The sequence below is a fragment of the Nannobrachium achirus genome (assembly GCF_963921795.1).
Source record: "Nannobrachium achirus genome assembly, chromosome: 12".
Lineage (NCBI taxonomy): Eukaryota > Metazoa > Chordata > Actinopteri > Myctophiformes > Myctophidae > Nannobrachium > Nannobrachium achirus.
The window spans coordinates 37,250,067-37,262,141 of NC_137832.1; the positions used below are offsets into that span (position 1 = coordinate 37,250,067).

Consider the following 12,075-nt stretch of genomic DNA (forward strand, 5'->3'; position numbering starts at 1 on the left):
CAGGTGCTATATGGAGCCTCATACCCACTTGAATCCAATCATATTTGTTTATTTAGACTAATATTGCCTTTTATTATTTCATATTGTGTACGAGAGCTATTTGTTTAGTTTAGTTTTTTTAAGAAAGATGGTTTCTAGTACAGTTGACCATCCTGAATCTCTGCTGATTTGACATGTATTTGTTCAGTAGATTGTTATCCAAGAACCTGGAGTAAAATGTATAGAAGAAAGGGGGACATTTTGAAATGGTTATGGTGAACCAACTACTGTGACACTGTAAAGCCTAAATTAATATGAATTTGACAGGCTTTCAAACATCTCCAGAAGGCTTGTTTTGTGGTTCAAGTGAACTTTTGCGAGATCCTTGGGGTCTGTTGACGACTGCTTTGTTAGGCTGTGCGAGTCATGTGGCCAGACCACTCACTCAAACTTGATTGTCTTGAAATGTGCCTCACGCAGCATCATTCTGGGCCATCTCAGAATGTTCTTATTCACACACATGGGTTAGATTATTGTCGATTTCACTAGCCTGGCATAGATTCAGTGGTATTCAGTGGTAAGTACTTTCACCAGAAACTGATTTCATACAGTAGTTGCTTTGACCATTCATTATTTTTTAGGAAGATAGAGAGGAAATAAGGAGTTATTGAGCCGTGGCCTATTGCTGCCTTCGTTGAATTGATACAAATAATAAAGATATACTGCATCTCGACAGCCTTAACTCTATTTCTCATATGCTCTCTCCTCGTTACACGCTCTTATTGAAATGTGCTTTGAAACCTATATGCTGCTTCAAGGAGAAGTGTGTTTGTCTTTTAGAGAAGGTTGGGGTAAATCTGGGTCTAGATTGAGGATGTTAAGAAGCTAATGGAGATGCAGCTGAGCCTGAAAATCACTTGAGTCAAAAGCACTCAAACACTTGCATCATAAATTAATGTACAGAAGCAAGTGTTTAATTTATTTTTGCTATACTTTGTAGAATTATGTGTAGATAGATATGTAAATGGCGATTAAAATGTCACATGTGCAAGTGCTCAAGATCATTTACTGCTAAAGCAATGACATGTCAGAGGGATTCAATATGCAAATGTTCATATGTGATGTATTATAGTATAGTATATTTCATGCAGTTGAAATTAAGGATGAAAGTGATGACGTATGTATTTAAAAAAAACTGAATAAATACTAACTTTTTCAATTGTTCTGTCAATTTATTTATTTATTTTTCTTTTAAAATAAATGCTTACACTAGGCTCAAAATTGATTAGACTGAGGAGCCTTGTGGTACAGCCAGCACAATGACCATATTTCATTTGTGAATTGTGAAGACCTTGAATTGAGTCTTGAATTAAGTCTGTTATCCATACCTCTTTCCTGTCTCACTTCTAAAATGCTGAAAGAGGTTTACAAATATATAAATGGTATTCTGTTCGTTAAAATGTTATGTTTATTTGCAAACTTGACCAACGGGCCAGTCCAAAAGAGATGAACATGCCTTGACTGACTGTGATGAAGTGAGAGCATTATTTGGTAACAGGTCAACAAACTAGATAATTACAGATCAATCTTCCCTCTAAGCAAGGGGATGTAGTGAGCGGAGTACAACAATGGTTGTCTGTCTGAAGTGTTGTTTAGTGCAGTAGAATGTACAGATTAATAGTTTGACAAATTACAGCTAAAATATTGTTCAGTTGTAAATTGCAGTTAAATGTTAATTTGTGGCACAGAGGCCAGTGGTTACTTTAGCACTGTTGCTTCATGGCACGCAGGTATACTGGGTTCAAACCTCTTCTTGCATGGTTTCCTCCCACACCAAAATACATGCATAACAGTAGGTACATACTCCTGCTATTGCCCTTGAGCATGGTACTGGTTTTATAACTAGAGTTGATCCCCTGGGACTGCAGCTAGTGTGGCTGCTAAGTATAGGATGGGTCAAGTGCAGAGGGCAAATTTCCCCAAGGGGGATAAAGTTTACAGCAAGCATTCAATACCAATTTGCTCCAGTAGAACTGTTCAGTGGCCTATTAGTTGAACAGTGAAATTAACACAGTGAGTGAAGCAGGGCATTGTTGAAAAGATGAAATGGAATACTTTGTTGGCAGCATTTAAAATCACCAATCACCAATTAAAAGTGCCCAAATGGATTAAACACAAAAAAAGCCAAAGCTTGTTTCCATTGTGGTCCATTATAAAATGTACCACATCCAACAAGCTATAGAAACGACTGGCTTTCGATTAGATGAGATAAACCTTCAGGTGTCATACAGTAGCAGCGACATTAACACGGTTGAAACGCATGTACGGGTAAAAGTCAGAAATTAAAATCCTTTTTTTAAATGGTTACACTTGAACAAATGATTATATTTATATACAATCTTTCTTAATGCATGGTATATCAACAATGAGTATATTAAAGAATGAATATGTAGGCCTACATTCTATAAAAGGACTATCAACAATCAGTAATAGTGGATTTATGTACAGTCTATCTGAAGAAGGCCCCTTGACAAACAAGTGCAATTTATTACCTTTGGGTGTGGGATTACTGATGTATGGAAGTTAGTTATAGAAACATAAAATGTTAGAAAGAGAGAAACATGTAGGCCTATGTAAACGGTGTCTTTTGAATGATCATTAGCGAGATTTCTAATGACATATGGGCTCCTGGGTGACATTCGAATTGGACTTACATAATAGATGCATGTAGTTATTGAACCAAAATCAATGATACCCTACTCTGTGAAACCAACAAATCAATGTTTTATACTGACTGGACTCCCTTAAGCAGAGGGCACTACTCAATTAGCATGACCCTAGACAACCCTAAGGGTCATTGCCACACTGAGGCCTATACATATTCCCTAAAACACTTGAACCTCTTAAGCCCTAACAAGAAATCTTGTGAAATGAAATGTTGTCAACCAATCATCAAGGATGATGATACACGAAAGAAGAAGAAGAAGTTGTTGAACAGGGTCTGTAGACTGTACTACTACTACACCCTCCTTTATACCCTACAAGCTCACATGTGCTGTTTTTTGTCAAATGTTTGCCTTTCTTTCACCAAAATGCAGTCCTACTCCTGACAGGCCCAGATTAGGATGCTATGGGTTCCACACCATATTTTCATGTACAGCTATTAGCCTAAATTACATTGCTTTTAAAGGTGCTGACATCACTGATATTAAACAGTGTCGCCACCATGGTAACAGCTGCTTGCTGAACAATGCCCAAATAGTTTCTGTCTGACATGATGAAACAATTGACTAAATTTGGAGATGACATCACAGACTGGCCTAGACACGGAACACTATATATGGGCATAAAAGAGAGCCAGGCAGACATGGGATAAGAGAGCTCCATATATGTATGGGCATGAAAGGGACACAAACAGACAGACAGACAGACAGACAGACAGACAGACAGACAGACAGACAGACAGACAGACAGACAGACGGATACAACGGGTATTGCACAACTCAACTGGACGTCAGTGGTGACTATTCTACAGGCACTGGTCTGGGTTCTCCAACATTACATCTGAGACTCCTCAGGGACATTCATTGTACTGTAGGCTACTTGTATACTTGTACTGTACAACATTCTTATGACTATACTTGTGCTGTTCTTCATTTTTTGTTTAATAAAATATTCAATCAATCAATCAATCAAGATAGTATGCCTTTATCACTCAGGATAGACTTGTTTGTCCCTTCCAAGGGCCACATGCTCAGTCAGGTGGAACATGTCTGAGCCTCTGAGGCCAGGCCATCTGTGACACCAAGGCTGTTTGCGTGGAACAAGTGGCATTGCCAGAATCAGAATGTATGCAATTATGCACAAACTCAGTCCGGTGGTTAAAGCGTGACATCTTTATCATGGCTAGACCCATCACCGACTACGTTTTACTTCACTGTAGGCCCATTACGCCCATACATTTTAAATTGCATCCATTATAGCCTACATTTTTTTAAATTGAATGTCAGAGTAGGTAGGCTATGGTCCTTAAACGTGTGTCATATTGGTTCCATATGCCTACATATCCTAGGCTAGGCCTACTTGGCTGCTTATTGTTGCCCATGCAGTGCGAGAGAAATTCATATGAACAAAAATAACGATTTAGCATACTGTGAGACCAAAGGGGGCACGAGTTATATGGGTCGTGATGATGAGCAATGATCTATATTAGGCTGAGGCGCCGAGCACCATATGCGCACGTGAGCGCATCTCCACTCGCGCGTAAATAACCGCTGGCTGCAAATAGCCTACATTAACGTAGGCTAGTATAGAATTGAGAAATCCCCCGATTTTCTCCGCAATAGACGTCCTGAATCTATATGCAGGCTAGTTGTTCAAAGAAAAATAGACAGTTCATTCGTAGTGGTAAAAGCGTGCGATCATCTCACAAAGGGCTCTGTATATTCGAGACATCGCCGCCAACGGATGATGCTCGTCCGCGTGTCTCTGGCAGGAGGAGAGACCAGAGGGAAACGGGAGGAGAAGCAGCTGCTCGTTCACGGCGCCAGGCGATGTACAGTAGAGAGTGAATCAGCTGCGCGTGCACGCTGCCAGGCAGCAGACACAAGGCTACAGTAGCCTACACTGGGCAACGAGGGCGGGGTTTCCACTCCAACGTGATTCCAGTGTCTTTTCCACGGAGTTCATGCAGGCGGTCTCCATAGGATGGATGGATGGATGGATGGATGGATGTAAGCAGATGAAGCAGACTCTGGGAGGATGCTGATGCTGATGGAAGAGCAGTGACTCTTTTTATTTGGATGTCATCTCGTGTCCTTCCTCGGAGGAAAAAACTAAGGAGACGTTTGATCAGTTTTCTTTTGCCCTGACGCTTTGAAGGGTGTTTTTTTTATATTTATATCGTGTTTATTTATTGAGTAGCCTATATCTCTTATATTTTCTACATTTGTTTGCACTGACTGACATAATCTGTAGCCATGTCGGATTCCGAGGATATGCTAGAGTTCGCCAGTATCGTGGAGCGAATCGAACGAGGAGAGGTGAGTAGCCTAGTAGTAGACCTATAGCCTCTACTAGTTGAGCATCATCAGATTAGGATGATTTATGGTTTTGACAGATAATGGAGTGTCGGGGTGCCCGGACAGCTGGCCTGCCTCACTGCCTGTCGCCTGGAGTGCCGGTCCTGCGCTGTCATTTAGGCTAGAAGATGAAGGTGTGAAAACCAACAGCCCGGCCTGCGCATGGCTGGAACATTGAACATAGACACACGTATCGTTTTAAAAGATAGCGTTTTTATTCTATTCGTCCCCTTTCTATTTAAAAAAATATAGCCTATAGGCTATAGACTCTAACATATATCAAATGACTGGTCACTCTAACAGTTAGAGTGACCAGTAAGCTAATTGTTTTTCCTTTATTTTAAGCAATAACCTAAGCATTCTATTCTAGCCTATATTCTATTTATTATGTTCTATCACGTATTTTACTGTCAGAAACCATTATACTTTAGGCCTGATTGCAGACAATTAGCAAGTCTGACCAAATGCCAGAGGATGACAGTCTAGGCTGCGCTCAGTTTGAATATGTGAGAAAGGAGACTGATTAATGTGGTGAGGTGGAAGACAGGGAGGTCAGGGAGGAGAATAAGCAGATGTGCATTCTTCTTTTTGCTTCACTGCCTGACAAAATTTGTGTGTGTGTGTGTGTGTGTGTGTGTGTGTGTGTGTGTGTGTGTGTGTGTGTGTGTGTGTGTGTGTGTGTGTGTGTGTGTGTGTGCGTGCGTGCGTGTGTGTGTGCGTGAGATAGAGCTTTATTGCTAAATGCCTTGAAGGCATAGCTGAGTCAAAGTTTCAGGAAGCAGATTTTGCATCATGTACAAAATGATCTTGCCCGTTAGAGCACAATTGCTTATCTGTTCTGGAGGAAATGTATGGTTTTATTTAGGCTGCTATGATACACAAATCAAATGATAGGCTTCAAAATGTTTTCCCTCTGAAGCAGCTAGCACCTTTGAATGGTTCTGTTTGGCCACCTATCGCAATATTTTGATCCGTGAACTGGATGAAATCCTATCTGGAGGGGAGAGAACAGGTGGTGGATGTGAACAGACCCTCCCAGTAAGCTGCGGCGTGCCTCAAGGAAGTACTAGGGCCTTTACTGTTCCTAATTTATGTTAATGACATGACATCAGCATGTGACTGCTATATGTTCTTGTTCACGGATGACTCTGCACTCCTGGTCTCGGACAATTAAGGACAAATTGCAAGTTGAAAAAGCCCGTAGCTCTGAGCTCATTAAAAAGTGCAAATGGCTCACTGATAACTGTCATTACACCTGGGAAAAACTGAATCCATTCTTTTGGGGTCCAAAATTAACCCCAGTAAGGCCAAAGACTTGACGGTCAGAGTGGGCAACAATGTTATCACAATGAATGACATATCTGGGTTGTATTTTAGAGAACAATCTTTCCTGTGAAAAAATGACAAAAAAAGTAATCAAGAAAGTCAACCAAAGAACTATATTTATGGGCAGCATCTCCTTGTTGGTCAGACTCGGTGCACAGAAGACATTAGCTGGAGAACTGCAGCACTCATGCAATATCCCTTTGACTATGCATGCACCTTATGGTACTCTAGCACCTGAAAGGCATTAAAAGCAAAACCCCAGACCTCTCAAAACAAACTAATCAGGTTACTACTAAACCTCACACCTAGGACTCACCTAACCCCTGCTCATTATGCTATGTGCATGGATGGCTCAGGGTAGAGGACAGAGTACAGCCACTTGCAATGGGCCTGGTCTTCAAGATACTCAATATACCTGTCAAAATACTTCAATAACGTGAGAAACACCCACAGACACAGCACCAAGAGGGAGCTCCCCTAATTTTATTCAGCCTAGATTTGGTACAAACATGGGGTTCATTTTGTTCTATGTTATGCCACCAAAATGTGGAATGCCTTACCAACAGTCATCAAAAAGTCCTTCAAAACCAACATAAAAGAGCACCAATTTGCAACTAGTGTTTAGTGCCCCTCAATTATTACTCTGTTTACAACTTATTTTGCTACACAGCAGACCAAATGGTCAGATTTAAGCAGAGCATTTGGTGTCTGGTGGGGTTGTATAGTAGTGTTTCCCAAGCTTTTTCTTCTACGGCCAGATAATTCATATAGGCCTATGCCTGTGACGAAGCAATTTAGCAATCTAATGCCAGTGGCTCTGAGGCTAAAGCCACTTGGCCCTGGATAGCATCTGTGGCAGAATCTTTGATAAGCCAGCTTTGCTGACACAACATCCATTGTACATGTCCTGGATGGATTCAAGCTCACATCCGCTCATGAGCTTGACTATCCGCAAATTCAGTCCACTGACATAATAGAAGCGTTGCTGTACTTTCATATTTGTCTGTGTTTAGGTATACCAGGTGAGTTGTTTGGCGATGTGGACGCCAATAAATTATAAGTCGGTGACCCTCTGCGGCACAAGTAATATACAGAGTACTATACGTAGATGGGGATGCGCTCCCTGTCCATCTTCCAGTAGTCCACGATCAGCTATTTGGTCTTGTCGACGTTAAGAGCCAGGGTGTTCTCTTGGAACCATTGTGTGACATAGTCTATTGTATTGTACATTAACAATGGTTCAGAATGAGCAATCACAGATAAAAAAATAATACACTAGTAGTTTCAGAGAGAATCCTCTGTTAGTTGATGACAAACGGCTGACCCTTAGTGTATCTTCATCATTATTGTTGGTATTGTATCTGTCCTGTTTCTTACTGCTTTACTGCCAATGAGAACTGAATTCCCCCCGCAGGCTCATTAAAGTTCTACACTATACCTGTGTCAAATATGTAATTATAATGACCAGGAACTTTCCAAAGTAAGTACAATTTAAATGTTATTGCAAAGCATTGTCAACGCTCATTCATATAACTATATCTGATAATAAGGGGGGTGGGGGGAGTAATTATTATATAAAAATAATGTTGTGATAAAACAGCGGATCAATAATACTTCTTAGTTATGTGAAATCATTGTGGAGTCCACTGCAATGAATGTGAGCAACATAGAAGTTGCCTCGGGGGAAAACAACACTTTGGGTCACTGGTGTTGGCCCTTGCGTTTGGCCTCTAGGGTCTCTCTCTCTCTCTCTCTCTCTCCCTCACACACACACACACACACACACACACACACACACACACACACACACACACACACACACACACACACACACACACACACACACACACACACAAAATCCAATTCTATCAGAATAATGGTTTACTGATAATCTAATAATGGTCTTTGACACAACCAACGTTTTCTGTCAGAATACAAAAAATTCAGCAATTATATTTGCTGGAGTGTCCATGTGTGTACATTTAATATTAAATACATTTGTCCCCTGTCTCTAACATGAAATGAAATGTAAGAGTGATTGAACACCTATAAAAGGACCACAGATAAAGCAATACATTTAAAAAATCAAACCTTGGTTCGAAGTGAAGCGGTGAATTTTTATTCTATGTGTTCTAGATCTATACATTCTGTGTTCTAGAACTATACTTTCTATGTGCTTTAGTTCTATATTTTTATGAATCCTGAATGAATTAATGATTTTGTCTGGAGGGCCAAATTGTCATGTGAAGCTTGACCAATCCTCAATTCTGCATGCACGGGACATGTACGGGACGGACAAAGCCACTCTTTGAGAATCTATGGGAATCCTCAAAAAAAACATGTACGGGACAGACAAAGCCACTCCTTGGAAGCGGCTTTCACCGCTTCAAAAAGAAAATCACCTTTTCCCAGTTATCACTATCATTGTAATGAATCTGAGATTACAATATTCCGCGAAATAATCGATTATTATAGTCATAAATCATGCCGCTCTATACTTAAACGCACTGCAAATAGGTAAGACCTTGGTCTACCCGTCGTTAACCCATGGTTGTTCATGCAGGCTTACCAATTTGGATATCACAATAATAACTAGAAGCAGTTCTCTTCCGAGCACAGGTCTCCACCAGGCCAGGCGTCCTGGTGGTGGCCTATGTAAAATGGGTGGCATGTGTTCTTCACCAATCTTAGACCTTTCATGGCGCCACCATGAGGCTGATTTGAACATTTTGTAGTGTAATTTCTTCCTTGGCCTTTTGCGAATGTGCGTGCACAATTTCATAATTGGACGCTGTGTTTGATTTGAGGCATTTTGTTCGAAACTGATCAATCCTGCAAAGTTTGGAGGCCAATCTTAGCCAATCGGGATGGAATATTTAATATGGGACAGATTCGTCTTGATCATATGACTGTAGAGATACTGTGTGCTGATTTGTGTTAATGTTGGGTAAAATCTGAAGGCGTAATATCCAAAAATGTGTCTTACATAAGTCGGCCTCCTGGTGGTGCTATAAAAGGCTGATATGAAAAATGCAAGGAAAGGGTTTTTCCTTGGCCTATCCACAAGTTTCCCCAGGGGTTTACTGGAGACTATCAGGACCAAACTTCCGGGTTTAACAGCAGACATACAAGCTCATGTCGCGTCGCAGATACAACCCGTTGTGAGCTTGTAAATCGGCGGCGGAACCTCGATGCAGACGTTTGCGCAATGCACTATGGGGCGTTGGAAACTCGTGGATAGGGAGTGCGCTTAAGTTTGAAACTGATCGGTGGAGTTATAGGTAAAACCACAAATTGGCCTATAGCGCCACCATGAGGCTGATTTCAAAAATTTGAAGTGGCATTTTTTCCTCTGCCTAGTGGGAACGTGTGTACGCGATTTCATGTTAATTGCACTCTGCGTTTGTGATTTGAGGCATTTTGTCCAAAACGGACCAATCTTTGAATCTTACAAACTTTGAAAGCCAATCTCAGCCAATCAGGATAGAATATGGACAATCAGACAGATCCATGTCGATCACATGACTGTAGAGATACTGTACCGATTTGCGTGATTTTTGGACAAAATCAGTAGGAGTAGTGTACAGAGATGTGTTTTGCAAACATCTGCCTCATGGTGACGCTAGAACAGGGCCATTTGAAAAATGTGGGGCAGAGGTTCTGAATTGGCATCCAGGGAGTGTGTGTGCTCATTTTGGCAACGACTGGGCCAACGGCGCCAGAGATTAGCTGGTAACAAACTCGGAGGACGGACGCACGGACGGACGGACGGACGGACGGACGCACGCACGCACGGACAGGGGCGAAAACATACTCTCCCCCTGCCTTCGGCTGGTGGAGACAATAATAATAGTACTGTTAACCGGGGTGGAAAAAGTATACTCAGGCCTCAGTAGCCTATGTTACTTATATTAAGTAAAATGATCAATACTGCAATGTAGAAATAGGCTACTCTGTCCACAATTCAAAATGTAGGCCTACTTATTATGGTATAAAAAAATTAAGTAAAAGTATTTTGAAAATAGCAGATCTACAAGCTCGCAACACATCGCGATGCGACACTTGTGAGCTTGTAGATGGCTATTTTCAGATTACTTAGGTATAAATTAGGGCTAAAGTGGTTAATGTATGTTTTGTAATTTAATAATGTATATCTGGAAAGTAGGCTAAAGTTTCAAATATTTGTAGTGGAGTAAAAGTACAATATTAATTTATTAGCCTCTGAGGTGTAGTGGAAAAGCAAAAGTAGGCTACCTCAAAATTGTACTTTAGTACAGTACTGGAGTAAATGTACTTAGCCTACACCAGTAGGCCTACGTGGTTCTCAAAGTGGTTCAGTGGTTCTCAAAGTGGATTTCAGGGTTCCTTTGTGGCCCGTGGGGTCTAAATTGACCCTTACAAACTTTGACAGTCAACGTTATAGGGAGACCTTCAAATGTCAAAGTTTGAGAACCACTGCTTTAGTTTACACCACTGCTATTTTAAGTTCAGTTCACAGAGCTGGATGTTGGATATTATCGATGGAACCTGTTGCTTGAAACGTGATGCCTGGAGCTGCAACAAGCCCCGCCTCCTCATTTGAATACAAATCGCTGTAACATTGTTCCCATGAACCCCCACCGCCCCCTCTCTCCCTCTACTCCGCCCATCCAGCCGCTAGGCTCCCTCTGAGTGAGTCCGATAAGCATTACATTACTGTCTGCAGCAGCACTGACTGAACCGTCTGCACTGCTGATTCACCCGAACTCTGCAACGTCACAGTTTCAATTCATTGTCGGCATCTTCTCTCTCAGCTCTTGTTGAAGAAGTTGTTTGTTAGATAAACAAAGCGCAGGGAACGCTGTTTAATTCTCCATCCACCACCATGTCTGCAGAGATGCGACGCAATTCCATGATTGCGGTAAGTGGATATGGATAATATTTAAGATAACGTGAATGGTGAAGGTTTCCTGGAAGATGATGGAACATTTTGATCAGCGGCTATCGATCCCCCGCGCGGTTATTCGTCAACATTTACCCCATCCCGTGTGTCTAAAACGATTTCCGCTGATTAGTCACAATTACAAAATTGTTTTCTTTTTCAACCTGTATGACTTGATGAATTAAAAATCGGTGTATAGCTGTTTAGGGCATTGGGAATCATTTGGGCTGTCTCCCAGACAACACTGGCCTCTGTTATTGTTTAAACTTCCCCATTGTGCACACTGCAGTTTCTGAAACGCGTTGAGTGAGACATTCTGGGAATTGATCTGTTTTCTCTGACAAGCAGGGTGTTTGAATCCAGTTTCTTGTTAAGACAACCTGGGAATCAATCAATCAATCAACTAGTTACTATTCTTATGTTTCCAGATTCCAGTTCATGGGAATCCCCCCCCCCCCCCTAAAGTTCAAGAATATCTGGCAATATTGGCCTATTTACAACCATACTAGATAATAGCGTAGCATAGTTATTTGACCATATTGCCCATTTGTCTATTTTTAGACCAGACTTAATCCTTAGCAGTTGCATAATAAGTATGGTAAAGATAACCAAGCACCATTGAGAGTGAGACCATGCCATGTTTTTCACCAATACGTTGCTTTATTGTAGTAGAAAGTATAGCCTGCCTCTTCATTTTAATGTATAGCATAGGACCTATAGTCCCCTAAATCACCACTAAACTACTGCCAGCAACAGTCACTTATGTTG

The 12,075-nt window shown here is 41.2% G+C and overlaps 1 protein-coding gene across 1 annotated transcript in view; it reads left to right on the forward strand.

Annotated features, from left to right (window-relative positions):
* Positions 1 to 4,958: 4,958 nt before the first annotated feature.
* Positions 4,959 to 12,075, forward strand: part of trim36 (tripartite motif containing 36) — a gene marked incomplete at both ends in the record, with an annotated part of 37,240 nt that continues 30,123 nt past the window's right edge. Inside the window, one exon of the mRNA XM_080738257.1 lies at positions 4,959 to 5,021. Coding sequence (XP_080594383.1) covers positions 4,959 to 5,021 — 63 coding nt within the window. The remainder of the gene's footprint in view (positions 5,022 to 12,075) is intronic.